The sequence below is a fragment of the Chiloscyllium plagiosum genome, chromosome 3 (assembly GCF_004010195.1).
Source record: "Chiloscyllium plagiosum isolate BGI_BamShark_2017 chromosome 3, ASM401019v2, whole genome shotgun sequence".
Lineage (NCBI taxonomy): Eukaryota > Metazoa > Chordata > Chondrichthyes > Orectolobiformes > Hemiscylliidae > Chiloscyllium > Chiloscyllium plagiosum.
In genome coordinates this window covers 84,636,494-84,655,037 of record NC_057712.1, presented here as the reverse complement: position 1 = coordinate 84,655,037, position 18,544 = coordinate 84,636,494, and the positions used below count along the sequence as shown (strand labels likewise).

General features: G+C 40.5%; 1 protein-coding gene across 6 annotated transcripts in view; it reads right to left on the bottom strand.

Annotated features, from left to right (window-relative positions):
• klhl32 (kelch-like family member 32) overlaps positions 1-18,544 on the bottom strand; it is a 293,533-nt gene that overhangs the window by 150,824 nt on the left and 124,165 nt on the right. For all 6 annotated transcript variants that reach the window (XM_043685384.1, XM_043685379.1, XM_043685376.1 and 3 more), the window contains one exon: positions 12,976-13,074. In XM_043685384.1, the coding sequence (XP_043541319.1) occupies positions 12,976-13,074 (99 nt within the window). The remainder of the gene's footprint in view (positions 1-12,975; positions 13,075-18,544) is intronic.

The following is an 18,544-nucleotide window of genomic DNA, read 5'->3' as shown; positions in this document are numbered from 1 at the left end:
GGAGGTCATGTTGCGGCTGTACAGGACATTGGTTAGGCCACTGTTGGAATATTGCGTGCAATTCTGGTCTCCTTCCTATCGGAAAGATGTTGTGAAACCTGAAAGGGTTCAGAAAAGATTTACAAGGATGTTGCCAGGGTTGGAGGATCTGGGCTACAGGGAGCAGCTGAACAGACTGGGGCTGTTTTCCCTGAAGTGTCGGAGGCTGAGGGGTGACCTTATTGAGGTTTACAAAATTATGAGGGGCATGGATAGGATAAATAGACAAAGTCTTTTCCCTGAGGTCGGGGTGTCCAGAACTAGGGGGCATAGGTTTAAGGTGAGAGGGGAAAGATATAAAAGAGACCTAAGGGGCAACTCTTTCGAGCAGAGGGTGGTACGTGTATGGAATGAGCTGCCAGAGGATGTGGTGGAGGCTTGTACAATTGCAATATTTAAGAGGCATTTGGATGGGTATATGAATAGGACGGGTTCGGAGGGATATGGGGCGGGTGCTAGCAGACGGGACTAGATTGGGTTGGGATATCTAGTCGGCATGGACGGGTTGGACCGAAGGGTCTGTTTCCATGCTGTACATCTCTATGACACTATGACCTGATGCTGGGTCTTTTTTCCACAAATTGACTGCCCTGTATAGCTCATAAATAACACTGTGTGTGGAGCAGTGATTCGCAGTCATTCCCAAAGTGACTCTGACCCAGGAAACAGTGGTAAAACAAATCACACAACATGTTGTATGCAGAAGCTCCGGGATGCTTAAATACTGTACATGAGGTCCTCTATCTACAGGGGAGCAGGAGACCCTCCAGACACACAGTCAAAGACAGTGAGAGGACATAGCTATGTAGACAAATGGTACAATACATCTATCCCTCAGTTAGCACTGTTAATGTGTACCAAAAAAGAAAAACATGCTAAACAACATTTCCTGGTTAGAAAACACGTACTGTTGAACAAAAGACATGCTGTTGAAATCTTTTGTTTTGCAGTCATCAAAACAGTTGTAAGAACAGTGAATGAGGCTGAGAGAATAATAAAGGGCAACAAGGAAATAGCTGAAAATGTGACTAAATACTTTGTGTTACTCTTCACTGCAGAAGACATCAATAACATTCCAAAAATCGTAAATGACTAAAGAGCAAAAGGGGAATAAATTAATACAATAGCTATCACTTAGAGGAAAGAAAACCTAAGGAAACGATTGGGTGGCACGGTGGCTCAGTGGTTAGCACTGCTGCTTCACAGCACCAGGGTCCCAGGTTTGATTCCAGCCTCGGGCGACTGTCTGTGTGGAGTTTGCACATTCTCTTCGTGTCTGCGTGGGTTTCCTCCAGGTGCTCCGGTTTCCTCCCACAGTCCAAAAACATGCAGGTCAGGTGAATTGGCCATGCTAAAGTGCCCATAGTGCTAGATGCATTAGTCAGAGGGAAATGGGTCTGGGTGGGTTACTCTTCGGAGGGTCGGTGTGGACTGGTTGGGCCAAAGGGCCTGTTTCCACACTGTAGGGAATCTAATCTAATTTAATCTAAAGACCGATAGGTCTCAATACCTGATTTTGTATCAGATCATGTTAATGGAAACAGTTACAGAGATGATGGATGCACATGTAGTAATCTTCCAAAAATCCTTACATCCTAGAAAAGTTCCAGACAATTTCAAACATGCTAACATAAAACCTTCACTCAAAAAGGAAATTAGACAAAACTAAAGAACTATAGGCGTAACATTGTCACTGTGAAAATGTTAGAGACTGTTCTAAATGATGTAGAGTATGTCAAAAGGTACTTCTTCAAGCACAGTCAGCACGACTTGATGAAGAGGAAATAATGTCTGACAAATTTTAGAGTAGGTAACAAGCAGTATAGATAAAGGGGAACCAGTGGATGCAATATATCTAGATTTCCAAAGGTTGTTTGATAAGGTAAGGCTACATAATAACACCCATGGTGTTCAGGTTGTATATTAGCATGGATAGAGAATGTGTTAACTCATAGAAGGCTGAGAGTTGGAATAAAGGAGGCATTTTCAAGATGGAAACCTACAACTGGTGGAGTGCCAGAGGGATCAGCGCTGAGCCCACAATTATTTGCCAGTTTTGGATGAGGGAAATGAATTTATCATTGCCAGGTTTGTGGATGGCAAAAATAGTTGAGAAGTGGTTTGGATGAAACTGAGACTCTACAGAAGGATATAAACGGATTAAGTGAGTTGGTAAAAAGACTTGGCAGATGGAACATGATGTGGGAAAATATAAGGTTATGCATTTTAGCAAGTTAAAAATCACAAAACACCAGGTGATAGTCCAACAGGTTTACTTAGAAGCACTAGCTTTCAGAGCAGGGACGCTCCAAAAGCTAGTGCTTCCAAATAAACCTGTTGGACTATCACCTGGTGTTGTGCATTTTTTAACTTTGTAAACCCCAGTCCAATACTGGCATTTCCAAATCATGACTAGCATTTTACCAAGAAGAATAGAAGAACTGAATATTATTGAAATTGAGAAAATAGGTAAAATGCTGCACTCGAGGGGGGTTTGGAGGTCCTCATGCATGTATCACAAAAAGCTAACATCCAGGTTTAGTGGGAATAGGGAAGGCAGCTGAATTGACTGGGTTTATTTCAAAGGAAATGGGAGTGTAAAATTAAGGCGGCCTTGCTAAAACCGTAAGGGGCACTAGTTAGACTTCACCTAGAATACAGTGAACAGTTTTGGTCTCCTTACCAAAGTAGAGATATGGGCATTGGAAGCAGTCCACAGAGGGTTGTCCAAGTTGATTTAGGGCAAATTTCTTCAAAGTCACCACGCCAAAGATTCACAGCACTGACTTCCAGTTCCAAAAGTCGGTGTTGCACACAGATCTCAGATGTTTACACAGAAGAAAGATTTTTAACAGAAATGCTGATTCCAAATATGAAGGGACTGCCTTATGAGTAGTTGATGGGCTTGGTATTCACTGCAGTTTAGAAGACAGAATGGCATTTATTGAAATGTACAAAATTCTGAGGGGACTTGACATGTTAATCCTACAGGGAAAGTCTAAGACCAGATGGCATAATCTCAGAATAAGAAGTCACATATTTAAGGCAGAGGAGGAATTTCTTCACTTCGAGGTTAGTGAGTCTGTGGAATTCTTTACTATAGAGGCCTGTAGAGGCTGGGATAGCAAGTATATTCAAGGCTGAGATAGACAGATGTTTAGTTGTTAAGGGGGAGTTAGAGGTGAAGGGAAAGGGCAGGATAGTGGAGTTGAGGATTATCAATGATCTCAACGAATGGCAAAGTAGATACATTTTCAAAATTTGCTCAACTTAACTATTCAGTAACTTCTCTCAGCAGATGAGACATTCAGGTAAGGGGGCAAAAGAAAGTTTGCAAAAATATTCACTTTAAAATCCATGTTAAAGTGGAAACATGTTTAGGCAGGCAGACAAACCTGTTCAAAAATCATTCAATAATTTCATGCCTCTTTATCACACATGCAAAGTTTCTTCTCATTCTGAAGATACAATCATCAATCATTACACGCGCTAAAGTTGAATATTTGGACCTGCGCAGTTTGACTGCATAGAGAGTGGATTTCCTACCTTCCTTGCATGCGTAATGCGAAACTTCAACGCAGTCGTTTGGCATAGCTTTGGATGTTGCAAGAATTTTGCAGCATACTTCTCTCCTTGCTATGGCTCACTGGTTTAACACCTCTATTTTAGTTTTAAATTGGGAATGACGATCAAAGGAAATTCACTTACGTCACACAAGTGGTCAAGGTTAGCCAGTGTATCTTCAATGCTATATCCTACTTGTGTTACTAGTCTCAGACACTGCTCCATTCATCTAGCCACCATCAAACAGCTATCAACAACCTCGATTAACTGAACCACATACATATGTTCCAGCGCACCCTTAAACACTTCACATTAATGTAAGCTTTAGAAGAATATCTCACACCTTACACACAAGTTCACCCAAACACACTCAACCACACATAATGGGCAGAATTTTAAGCACTGGAGGAAAAGTCAGGTGCAAGCTACCTGCATTGCTGCTGCTGGAACAGCATGCTCCCCAAAGAAGAGGGGCCACAGAGTGCGGACTTACCACAACGGCCAGGTGGCAAACTCTTAGTGAGGCATTTTGGGAGCTAGATTCAATGAGGATACAGGGAGTTGAGGGAAAGGAGACCTTCCATACCATTAACTGACCAGTGAAGGACCTCACTTGGCCCTGGAGCAAATAGACTTCCTGATGTCTCTTCTGACACTGTCTACTTGTGAGGTTGAGAGTGTAGTGATTGTAACAGGTCAGCCAGCCTGATTGTGGCTAATAATCTGTACCAAACATGGAGTCCTGGCTGACAGATATAAACTGGAGTATCAGAGGGTCTTTTCACTCTGAGGGCTGGCTCTGAGCAGCTGGAGCTTTTTTCAGAGAGGATGATGTGAACGGTACTGCAGCCATGGCATCCTCTTGGATAAGGTTCTGCCATCATGACTGAGATCCCAAAATAGGATGGGGTTCACAAGGCACACAATAGCCCAGCAATCTAAGCTCTGATAGATTCCTAGGATTGCTGAGGTTATGCATTTGTAATTTGTAGAGGCTCCATAGAGCACATAACTACTGCACCTCTCTCAGTTTGACATCATTAGTGCGGTATTGACTTGCTACCAGCAACTGTACTGTAGTCTATTAGTCACAATCTGCTAAAATGGTACAATCGGGAGCTAAATATAGATATTTATTTTCAAGGGTTGCTCCAGAGATTTTCCTGAGGATGTTTGTTTTGTCTTCTAGGTGCACCTTTTCTCATACCTCCTTTATTTACTGATGCAATCATATATCAACTTGCCTTTTGTCTTTGTGTTGGTGGATATGGACTTGTTAAAGTCAGACCTGTTTAAATTCAAATTTAGAAATTCATTAATCTCCTCGGTTAGCTTCACAGCTTCATTGAACCTAAAACCACAACAAAGAAGGCATTCACTTCTGAGGCACCACAGTATTTAAAATTAACAAAGTCAAGAGTCACATGACACCAGGTTATAATCCAACAGGTTTATTTGAGATCACAAATTTTTGGAGCACTGCTCCTTCATCAGGTGACAAAGCAGCAGTGCTCTGAAAGCTTGGCATTTCAAATTAACCTGTTGGACTACAACCTGGTGTTGTGCGACTTCTGACTTTGTCCACCCTCGTCCAACACTGGCACTTCCACTTTAAAGGTAACAGGCATAAATCAACAACAAAAGCAAAACAAAACAAATGCTTTTGTAAAATATAACTGACATTCAAAATATAACTGACATTGTGGGCAGCACGGTGGCACAGTGGTTAGCACTGCTGCCTCACAGCGCCAGAGACCCGGGTTCAATTCCCGACTCAGGCGACTGACTGTGTGGAGTTTGCACATTCTCCCCGTGTCTGCGTGGGTTTCCTCCGGGTGCTCCGGTTTCCTCCCACAATCCAAAAATGTGCGGGTCAGGTGAATTGGCCATGCTAAATTGCCCATAGTGTTAGGTTAAAGGGGTAAATGTAGGGGTATGGGTGGGTTGCGCTTCGGCGGGTCGGTGTGGACTTGTTGGGCCGAAGGGCCTGTTTCCACACTGTAAGTAATCTAATTCACTTCTGCACACAAAAAAAGCACCATCCTAAACACACCATGTGGGCTGACGAGGACACAGCTAAACAGTTACATGTTTGTCTCCAACACAGTCACTTACAGAAGGTCTTAAAACAGGACAGCCTTTCATTACGTGCCACTCCACTTCCTATAGGCATTGACAACTGTAAAGGATGCTAGTAATCACCAAATGCTGCCAACAATCACAGCAATAACCAGCAGAAATCAATGAGCAACAGACCCGAAAATAGCTGATGATTCTGTCAAAAAGTACAATTTTGGGGTATTTTCAGCTGATTATTAGGTCAGTTGTGTAAACCCAGTAAAGGGCATCAGCTTGAACATTGAGCTTGGAAATGGTACAGCAGAAGACAAGTCAGCTTTACACATAGATTCACGTAATGACCTGCCTACTCCACATATTTTTGACAAATACTTACAGTGAGCATTCTAATACCCTCACCAAAAGATTGATTGAGCATTGCTGACCATATTTCGGACATTTTCGGGCACTTGACCTGCCCAAAAAGCAGGTGTTAATGGATCCACATTTTGCACTATTATTTTAAGTACAAAATGCATCTCATATTGGAGAGGTTGGATTCAGCAGGTCACAAGTCATTCCATGCCTGCACATTACTCCAGCTGCACAGGGAGCATGTACAAATTACTAAAATTAGTTGACCTTGCAAGATTCAGAAAGGTCATCTCCCCACTTCAATTGTATTAGTGCATTTGTATGCACAGCATTCCAAGCCACTCTCCCCAGGATTGCAGAATCATTCCCTTCAGTCCTAACCCAGTACCTAGATCAGCATTACTGCATTCCAAATTCACAGATATGTTGTCTGACACAGCACTTCAAATAAAACAAAAACTGGCCACGCTTATCAGAGATAAGTGCAATTCTGTCCTTAATTTTTAGCAGATCAGTAACAATGACATGTTCAGATTTCTTTTCCATGAAAATTGGCACACAAGAATTAACTGAACAATCTTCAATTAAAACCCTTTGTTCAGGTTTGTGATGGCCTTCTTGTTTCTCAATGTTTACTAACAATAAACAAAATTAATCGCCATAGGTATAAGGAGTAAATGATAAACAATACAAACCTACATAAATATACAAAGAAGGTTATATTTCTGCAATTGTGGATCAGAGATAATTAAATGCTTATTTTTAGATTCTGAATTAAATTCTGAAATAAGTGCACAACAAATCAATTTCACATTGAATTAAACTGCTCTGGAATTGTCATTTCCTACCGACACAGCTTTTATTTATTTCAGAGATGTGAATGTGAGTGACGGGGCCAGCATTTGTAGCCCATCCCGAACTGCCCTTGAGGATGGGATTGAGTCACGTGCCTGAACCACTGCTGTTCATCTGGTGTAGATACATCCAGAGCGTTGGTGTCAAGGGAATTCCAAGATTTTCAACCAGTGACTGTGAAGACATGGTGATATACTTGTAGGTCAGGATGCTGCGTGGCATAGTGGAGAACTTTCAGGTGGTGGAGCTACCATGCATCTGCTGCCCTTGTCCTTTCAACATTTATGAAAGGGAAATGACAAGCAAAAGGGAGATGTTGAGCCAAAAGATGAGGGTGGCAAGTGGAAGACTGGTGACGAGCAGGAGAGGCACTGCAGAGACAATGAGTAGGTTGTTTGAGGAGGTAAGCAATACGTGGGAGAGGCAGCAATCAGGAGAAAAAAGCATTGCAGCAAGTTAGGGATGAGGCTGCATTTTTTGTGGAGCTTGGAGAGGAAAGAGGTGAGTTGAGAAAGGCAATGACTCAGGAGAAGACAGCTGCAGGCAGAATGCAGGGAGGAGGTGCTTAGTTGACAGAGTTGGTAAGATATGAAATTTTGTCAGGAGTTAATTGTCAGGAGCAGGAGTTTTGGGCCACTGGACAACATGACATTCGGCACAAAAGTAAATACAGTTTATTTCTTAGGAGTTCAAGAGAATTAGCGTCATAGAAATCTACAGCACACAAAAAGGCCCTTCAGCCCATTGCATCTACACCACTCAAAACAAGCACCTAGCTATTCTGAACTGATTTTCCAGCTCTTGGCTCAAGCTTTGGCATCATAAGTGCACATCTAAATACTTTATAAATGAATGAGGGTTTCTACCTTAAAGACCACCAGTTCCAGATTCCCACCAGTCTCTGGGTAAAAACGTTTTTCCCCACATCTCTTCAATTCAATTCAATCTATGCCCCAGTCATTGATTCCTCTATCAAGGGGAAAAAAATTCTCTCCTGCCCATCCTATCAATGCTCCTCATAATTCAATAGATCTCAATCATGTACCCTCTCAAACTCCTACACCCCAAGGAAAACAACCTTAATGTGTCGAAATTCTCTTGAAACTGAAACTCCCCAGGCCAGGCAACATTCTGTGCATAGCAAGTTAACCGGTCTTCAGTGTAATCAAATCCCTCCTATAAGGTGGATTCCACAACTGCACACAATACTATTGCTGTGGCCGAACCAAAGTTTTAAACAGTTCCAGCACAACCTCCTCACTCTTGTAATCTATGCCTCAACTAATAAAGGCAAGTATACCATTTGCCTTTGTACCCATCTTATCCACCTGTCTTGATATCTTCAGGGTCCAGTGGACATACACACCAAGATCCGTCTGATCACTGGAGCTTCCCAAGGCCCTACCATTCTTCATTTATTCCCTTGCTTTAGGAGAAAGTGAGGACTGCAAAAGCTGGAGATTAGTGTCAAAAGTATGGTGCTGGAAAAGCACAACACCCAAGGAGCAGGTTAGTCGACATTTCGGGCATAAGCCCTTCAGCAGGAATGGTGGTGGGCGAGTTGGGGAGCAGTGGAAGGGGGTGGTGGTATGGGGCTGAGAGATAAACAGGAGTTGGGGGTGGAGGAAGGTAGCTGGGAAAGCGATAGGTATATCCAAGGGATGGTTGTGATACGATGGTGGGGAGGGTAGAGTGGATAGGTGGGAAGCAATATGGACAGGTAGGACAGATCAAGTCCTACCTGTGCAAAGTTGGAGGGTTGAATCTGGGATGAGGTGGGTGGAGGGGAGATTTGAGAACTAGAAGTTGATGTTGATGCTGTGTGGTTGAAGGGTCCCAAGACAGAAGATGAGGCCTTCATTCTCCAGTTGTTGGGTGGCTTGAATTTGGTGGTGGAGGAGGAGGCCCTTGCTTTGTTTGTCATGTCCTTATACTTATCCAGATTGAACTTCATTTTCCACCATTCAGCCCGTCTATACATTTTCTTGTAGTCTAAGCAGTGCACCAAATTTTGGACTATTTGCAAACTTACTAATCGATCCTCCTATGATTTGATTAGATTCCCTACAGTGTGGAAACAGGCCCTTCAGCCTAACAATTCCACACCAACCCTACAAAGAGAAACCTACCCAGATCCATTTCCCTCTGACTAGTGCACCTAATGCTATAGGCAATTTAGCATAGCCAATTCACCTGACCTGCTCGATTTTGGACAGTGGAAGGAAACCTGTAGCACCCAGAGGAATCCCAATGTGCAAATGCCCAACAGATAGTCACCCAAGGCTAGAATTGAACCCAGGTCCCTGCCGCTGTGAGGCAACAGTGCTAACCACTGAGCCACCGTGCCGCCTCTTGCGGCAACTATATTTAAGTTTAAATCATTTATATAAACCACAAACACTGGCCCCTGGGGGACCCCATTGAATACAGACTTGCAGTCAGAAAATAACTCCCCACCATCTTCCTCTACTTCCTGCCACTCAGCTAATTGTGGATCCAATGTGCCAAATTTCCTTAGATCCCATGAATTCTTACTTTTGCTATCAGTCTCCCATGTGGGGCCTTATAAAAAGCCTTGCTGAAGTCCAAGTGGACTACATCAAAACCATTGCCCTCATCTACATACCTGGTTACCTCTTTGGAACATTCAATCAAGTTGGTCAGACATGACTACCCTTTAACAAAACCACACTGACTGTTCTTGATCCCTGCCTCTCCAATTGCAGATTAATTCTGTCCCTCAGAATTGCTTCCACTAGTTAGACTTCTGGACACTGTGCAATTCTGGTCTCCCACCTATAGGCAGGATGATGTGAGACTTGAAAAAGTGCAGAAAAGATTTACAAGGATGTTGCCAGGGTTGGAGTGTTTGGGTTATAGGGAGAGGCTGCATAGGCTGGGGCTGTTTTCCCTGGAGTGTCAGAAGCTGAAGGGTGACCTTATACAGGTTTATAAAATCAAGAGGGATGTGGTTAGGGCAAATAGACAAGGTCTTTTCCCTGGGGTGGGAGAGTCCAGAACTAAAAGGAACCAAAGAGGCAACTTTTTCATGCAAATGGCAGTGCATGTACGGAATGAGCTACCAGAGGAAGTGGTGGAGGTTGGTACAAATACAACATTTAAAAGGGATTTGGATGGGTATATGAATAGAAAGGATTGGGATGGATAAGGGCCAAATGCTGGCAATTGAGACTAGGTTTATTTAGGATATCTGATCAGCATGGACGAGTTGAACCAAAGGTTTCCAAGCTGTACATCTCTATGATTCTATGACTGATTGGTTGTGTAGTTTCCTGGTTTATCCCTTGTTCCCCTCTTGAATAATGATTCTACATTAGCTGTCCTCCAGTTTTTAGGACCTCTCCTGTTGTCAGACAGGAATGGGAAATTTTTGTAAATACCCCTACTATTTTCCCCCTTTCCTCCCTCAACAACATGGGATATGTTTCATCCAGCCTGGAGATTTATTTACTTTTAAGCCTGCCAGACCACCCAAAATTGTTGAGGTTTATGAATAGACTTGATGTTACATTTTGGAATCTTAGGTGTTAACAGATTTGTTCCTTAATGGAAAGTAACCATTTATACAACTGTGAATGCTTATAGATCTATAGTAACCAAAGTAAACAAAATAAAATCCTGATAAGCCATAATGCCATTTGAGATGGACAAACCTAATGCAAAGGATGTCCAACTCGTTTGAAAACAGTTGGCTTATGTGTGGACTGCATCATATACACGTCTTGTAAAATGCATAAAGAGATTATATTTGCACTTGCAACAGTACCAGTCTTGGTAGTTAGTACATGCTATCTATTGTTTTTGAGGTGTATGACTTGGATGAAGATTACAGCTTCAACTTTTCTGACAGAATCTATGTGGTGTATCAAATTGAGCATGTCTGCTCTCTGACAGGGCTCTATAAACTGTAATGTTGCAGATATCCTTTGGACTTTGTTGACATGTTTGTGTGCTATCCTGTTCCTTGGTTGACACTTCTCCACATGCAACTGTGGAGCATTGTGCTGTACTTTGGTTTTCCCTAGGCAAGTTATTCCCTGTACATTGTAGCCCAATATACTCTTGTAGGATGTAACATACGTATGTCATAAAAAACTGGACATGGTCTTAGTGAATGAGACAAGCAACATCTCAGACAAGATTTGAATATTTTTGATGAAAGTGCTTCCAATTTGGGTTGTCCTGAGCACTGTGTAAATGGTATATACTTTGGATTTGTCTAAAACTACCTTTCTGAAAGATTTGATGCATGTAGAGGTACTGATCAGCTCCATAAGCTTTTCAGCTAAGTTACCTCCAGCGGAATCACATTGCTTTCCTTTATGTTGACATCTGCCTATGAACTGATAGATTGTTTCACATGGCTGTTACTAATGTGACATGAACTCAAGCCTAAGTATGTTGAAGTTGACTTGGACGTTGAGTTGATCTTCTAATACTTTGTAAAATGTCACAATTATTGAAGACATCATTAGAAATACCAAATGATGTGTCTCTTCTTAATCGTTCATTTCCCAAAGCAATAAGAATTTAACTGCCTGTTTTTCTTCATTTGTTGATTTAAGTAAAAAAGATGGATTCTTTAAGTAACTGAAATTTCACAAAATGTCAATGCAATGTTAACCTATGTTCAGATATTGTTTCCAAGTTTACTATGCTATCAAAAGTGTTGGTATAAAACTCTGCATTGAGGACTCTTGTGATGCAGTGGCAGTGTCTCTACCTGGGAGTCAGGTTCAAGTCAGACTGGTTCCATGGGTAAGTCGTAAGATGTTTGAACAGACTGATTAAAATTATCTAAAAATCTGTTTTGCAGTATAGTGCCTTTTCCATTTCTCTTGGTATTTCTTTCCTTTTGTTATTGATTTAAAATGAACAGTCATAGATCTGCAATTACTCCTTGCATCATCATGTGAGTGGTGACAATATGCAAGTGAATTTTGTATTTTTGTGTGATTTCTCAGACCAACGTCTAGACATAGGTAAGAATTTTAAAAACATTTTATGTAATAATAATGTGTATTGACTGGTATTTTGTTCTTGGGTGCTTTGGTAGTTTGGAGCTATCCTTTGCCACTTTTGAACTCTTCCTTTTATTTTTAAAAGAGAGTGAGTACTTGCAAATGTTTCTTGCTTCACTTCAGTTTCGAACACTTTAGTCTCGATTGTAGTCGGAACCTCAGCTTTGAACTTAGTGAGAGGATGAGGAATGATTTTAAGAAGAAAACTCTTCCAAACTGTCACTGTGCTATCACCTTCGCAGGCTGAAAGCCAGTACCTAGATGTCATCATCAAATATTGGTAGCTGCTTGTTACCACCCTAAAGGAGTTTCTCCATTGCCTGAGTCCTGCTCCATATGTCAGTTCACATAATGTGCATCACAAAGATTAAGTTCTTGTTGAGACACGTCTTATTAATACTACTATTTATGTTGCTATAACATCACAGTCTTATACATAGTTGGGTTTCATGCTTACTCATGTTATTGTACATAGTTGTCTGTTTGATCAATACTACACTACTTCATTGAACAGAGAGAGTGTGAATAAAAGCAAGCCCTTTATCTTTAAACTGGAACTTCATATATGACTTTATATAACTGTCTTAAAGGTGTATTGTCTGTCTGTTTAACAATCTCTGCAATAACCCAACATCCTTAAATTCAGGACTTTTCCACCTCTCTTCAGTTCCAAAGAGGAGTCACATTGGACTCAAACCAATAACTTTGTTTCTCTCTCTCCACAATTACTGCCAGATCTGCTAAGTTGCTCCAGAATGGTTTGTTGTTGAAACTTTATTGCTGGAACAGCACAGCAGGTCAGGCAGCATCCAGGGAACAGGAGATTCGACGTTTCGGGCACAGGCCCTTCTTCAGGAATGAAGAAGGGCCTGTGCCCTTTCTCCTCCCAGAATGGTTTGTGTTTGTTGCAGACCACAGTGTCTTGTTTTTAATTTCTCCCATGGATGGAAAATAAAAAAAAAAGTGGGGGAACATTGATCCTCATCTCATTGCATTGTGCGATTTCAAAGTTTAAGAATAAAGAATTTTAGTGTTGGGTTACCTGGATTAGATAGTGGGAACACAGTTTCAGCAGCTCCAGTAACTGAAGGTGACTTCCTGCTGCAAGCACATCTTGAACTACGCCAGGTTCCAGTGAGATCTGAAAAATGAACAGTTTCAGTGTTTAAACAAGAGATTGATTGTGTCAAAAACAATATTTCTCTGCACTCCCAAGTGTCCTAAATTACAACAGGTACAACTCTGTTCAGTAACAAATTCCCAATAAAGGAAGCATATTGACTACTTCTTAAACCAGCCCAATGCAAGTCCTGGATGTCCCCAAAGTCAAAAGGTCACGAGGCAAAATAAAACAAAGATGACTAAATGTACGATGATATATCAGACTAAAGAAAAAGATATTTATACAGACTGAAGACAGCTAGCTCTCGGGAGAGCAGAGGCAGGAATTGAACCCAGTCAAAGGTAACAAAAGCTGCTATCAGAGCAATCAAAAGCTCACAGGAGAGGAAGGTAGTGGATAACTACAGCAGCAATAGCAAAAATGCTTTGTAACTTGGCTAGATGTTCACAGGCCATTAAGTACTCCTTAGGTCTGTGGAAAGATTCTTCATGACAGATTGAAATAAATGCCAGCTTTTGGAAGAGATATTTTGCTAATGGTCTCTGTCTATGTCTCTACCCATTGTGATATAGGAGAAAGTGAGGACTGCAGGTGCTGGAGATCAGAGCTTAAAAATGTGCTGCTGGAAAAGCGCAACAGGTCAGGCAGCATCAAAGTAACAGGAGAATCGTCGTTTCGGGCATAAGCCCCTTCTTCAGAAATGACATTCCTGAAGAAGGGCTTATGCCCGAAACGTCGATTCTCCTGTTCCTTTGATGCTGCCTGACCTGCTGCGCTTTTCCAGCAACACATTTTTAAGCTCTAATGTGATATAGCACTGGCTCTGTCCCTAAGTGCCAAACTAAATGTGACATGAGTAACTGGTCTCAAAACAATATGGTATGGATGGCAGAAAAACATACCAACACAAGAATACAAGAAATAAAAGTAGTAAACTCTTTGGTCTGTCATGTCTACTCTGCTATTTAATAAGATCATAGCTATCGTGGACTTGTCTGCTTACTCCCCATACCCCTTGACTGTTTGCGATACCAAACATTTATCCCCAAAACTTTAATTGTATACAACTATGCAGCATTCAGTACCCTCTATGGTAGAAAATTCCAAACATTCACAACACTTTGAGTGAAACAATTCACCTCAAACTAAGAATATTTAGGAAGTAGATATAACTTACTACTCAATAAAAGCCTACATGTCTGTGGAATGAATTAATGTTTCAAATCTAGGACAACTCACATCGGATCACTTGACTTTAATTATGTCAGTAGCTAGCAGACAACTTTGAAGATGTTCTGCATAACCACCTGATAAGAATTAGTTAAAAATTCTTACCATGTCTTCTGAAAAGGTAAAGTTTTTAACAACCTGTTTGAATATTTTGAACAAAGATATTCATTTAGTGAATGAAAATAAGTGGCTGACATTGTATGGTTGGATTTTCATTAAACACTTGACAAGGTGCAATAAAATAAACTCTTTTAAGACAGAATTTTGAAGAATTGGACAACAGATCTAGAGTGACATAAGGGATTAACTCCATTCTCATGGCCAGAAGGCTGCTACTGACAGTAACAGTTCTATGTGGAGGCCAATTATTAAAGGAAACCAACAGAAGTATTCCTTTTAGCAAATCCCTCTTTGCATGTATCATTAAGAACCTACTTGATAAAGACTTATGCAATATTAGAACCTTGGACAAAGAACAAAATAAATACAAATAGATCTACATGCAATGGGAATATGAAGTTACTTTTGAAAAATATTACTTAACATTAATCAATCTACTTCTGTGTGCATGCTAATAACAATCACACATATGCAACACTGCTCCAAGTTAAAGTCTGTGTGGAAAGATACAAAAGGCTAGATTTTGACCTTGGAGTAAAGTACCTAGGAAATTTCCTGGTTTACTGCATGCCTTGGGAGAAACTCATTGAAATGCCAGGGTCTTCAGTAGTGTGAAGGGGAGTGTGTGTGATATGGATTTGGATCCTCCACACCTGATACAGATTGGAGATAACCACATGGATTGCCGACTACCAAGACAGGCTATTTAAAGGTTCACCTCAGTTCTCTAGAACTTTTCCCAGCTGTTTATTATTTAAGGCCTTATTTAAGGCCGTCTAGCCTTTATCTCTCACATACCCAGGCTTACCCCTGCCAACTTATGCCTCCACTCAACAACCCCTTATACCTTCCAGACCAACTCATGCCTCTACTTCCAAGGACCCTCCTGCACTGTGTCAACCTCATGCTTCACCTTCATCTCCTGTGGTCGCTTATACACTCCAATGTTAACTTATTCCAAATTTAAGACAATTCATGCAAACTCACTTACTTGCACTTGCTCTGCCACATGGAAAAGTATGGGTATTTGTACAAGTTACTCAAGAATAAAACAAGGCAAGACAGCAGAATGCTCATGAACATTTAGGACAAGCTGTCAGCTTCTGAGTGATATGTTACAAATATCCTGAAGGAAACAGGAGGATTCCTGAATATTGTCAACACCACAGTATTTATAAACAGACTACTGGTTTATAAGCTTCAGCTTCACTGCGATATCATTTTGATCATGTGTGCAGGTTAGAAAGGAGTTTCTCAAAAGTTTCCCCAAAAATTTGACTTAGTTGATAAGTTCTTTCTGTTTCTCTGAGGTGATGAGTGTTGCTGAAAAGGAGAAGGTTGAGGATTATGGAGTGTGGTTGCAAAATATTAGCTTCTTAATTGTTCTTTCCTGACTATCATTTTTATAACCGTTCACCTACAATGTAGGTAGTGGGTGACAGGTACTATATTATGTAATGACACAGAAAACTCATGGAATTCTCCTCAATTGGATACACCACCCCAGAGCAGGATAGTGTCAGGCCTCTCCACAGTGAGTAGGTATAACCATATACTGTTCAAAAGAACATTTCTACCAGTAAGTTGGTTTCAAAAGATCATTTCACTTAATTAGTACAGAAAACAATCTGATTTTTTCACTAAATGAAATCAAAGCACTGTGGATGCTGGAGATCAGAAATAAAACAAAATCCTGGAGAAATTCAGCAGCATGTTTGAAGAGAAAAATAAAGTTAATATTTTTAGTCAAATTAACTCTTCTTTGAAGTCCACAGCACAGCTTGTATCACAGCAGGGGAGAACAGACTGCAATTTCACAATCCTCCATTAATTCTGAATTTGCACTCAGGTTCAGAGGAGATAATGATGACAATGTTTACAATTTATTATGAGGAGGTCAGCAAATTTGGGGCCATTTGATTTGATTTGATTTATTATTGTCATGTGCACTGAGTTACAGTGATAAGTGTTGTCTTATGTGCTTTGCAGGCAGATTATGCTATAGAAGTGCATCAGGGTAACAGAACAGAATGCAGGATATGCTGTAATGTTAAAGCTGCATTGCAATCCTATCTTCAACTTGTGCTCATAATCGATGGACCAATACCAGAACCTTGCAATTTCTCTACTTAGTGTTTTTAATATTTCAGATGTACACATAGCCAGCAACATTTTATAGGCAATAAGCCCTTTTTTCTTCACATATGAGATAATAACGCCTATCTTTCACATCTGTTGGACCTGTTGGACTATAACCTGATGTTGTGTGATTTTTATCTTTCACATCAGGCTTGTGCTACTAAATAGGAAAAGATTGAACCAGGTAATTTCCTTGAAAAGTGACTGAAGTTTGAAAGGTAAGAATCTCAACAATAGAAGAAGTTTTAAAACTTTAGGAAATTAAAGTTTGAAGTAGTTAATATATCAGCATCAGATAAAATAAGTTGCTGTTTATTCATTCCATCATTACAGTAAATCTTCCAGTTATACAATTCAAAGTATTCTCTTTGTTTTGCGTCCTTCTGCCATAATGGAATTAAGAAGCTAAGGAACCTACATAAGGAAAACTGTGCAAGTGCACAAACATTACATTACAGTTGCAGTGCTGATAATAGTTTTGGGTGAATTAAAGGAAATATATAAAAGTAAAGGAAAATCTACAGCACATTCACTAGAATGCGACAACGAATGTGGTTATTTAGATTTTGAGTGGTTATGGCAAATTAACTGTTGTTAAAGTTAGTGGTAACCTGCAAGAACCCCTCATACCGAGTTAAGATAAGGTACATTATCATAGAGTCCTTGCTATTGATTAGCAAAATAACAATAGGAGGGCACAGATTAATTATTGCAAATAATAATAATATCTGATCATGAAAAGAATTGTAAACATAGAAATATGGAAAGTAGGAGCTCGAGTAGGCCATTCAGCCCCTTCAAGGCTGCTCCACCATTTAATATGATCATCGACGGTCATCCCACTTTCACCCCAGATCCTTTGATCTCTTTAGGCCTATGAACTATATCTATCTCCTTCTTGAAAACATTCAATGTTTTGGACTCTATTAGCTTCTGTGGCAGAGAATTCAACAAGTGCACCACTCTCTGGGTGAAGAAATCTGTCTTCTGCTCAGTCCTAAATGACCAATCTCATATCCTTCGACAATGTACCCAGGTTCTGGAAAATCAGAAAAGACTTCTTAACACAGAAAACAGTTGCAATACATATTTCTGTACCACAAACTATTGTTGGAGTGAAGTCAATAAACATTTTTCACAATCCAATTCATTCAAAATCACGAATATAAAGGATTTTTGCAGCAAGGTAGTGATTGGGATTTGATGAGAAAGATTCCAAGAAAAGTGCAAATTTCACGAGCTGAATGGCATTTAATTTTCCAGAATTGATTGCTGTCAAAATTCCAATATGCAAATCCCATTTTGCACTCTTCATTTTGAATTCTTAATTTCTTTCATCATATTTGTGAATCTTCGCAAGTAATCAGGCCCACTGCTGCCTCCAGATTGCACTTCAGCACCATCTAGTGTCAGGGATTAACACAACATCATCAAAGCAAGAAACAATTCCACAGAACTTTCATTGTACGACTGGTCTCAAAAACAGGAGGAGAAAGTGAGGACTGCAGATGCTCTGGTCTCAAAAACAGTCAGCCTTGGAATCAAGGAAATTGTAACGCCATTAAGGACCAGTATAATAAAATGGGTGGTTGATGCAGCTAGTTTTCTTCACAAGTTAACTTATTCCTGCAGAGGTCCATGTACAGATAAGCGTCAGGGACTATGGCAACCAACAGAACTTACAATTTATCAATGAATATGTTAAGTTATTTCATAAAAGCGCTTGATGTCCCATAATTACAACAGGCCTGAACTGCATTTTTTTTTCCCACATAGTCCTTTGGGTCAATTATTATGTAAAAAATACTGCAGATGCTGGAGATCTGAAATAAAAATAGAAAATGTTGAAGGAGCTCAGCAGGTCTGGCAGCATATGCAGAGAGAGAAACAGAGTGAACGTTTTGAGTCCAATATGACTCTTCTTCAACACAGACTCATTTTTCCCTCAGGGCATTGTACAGGAGTGCAGTAAACCACATCAGTGTTAGGGGGCCTGACT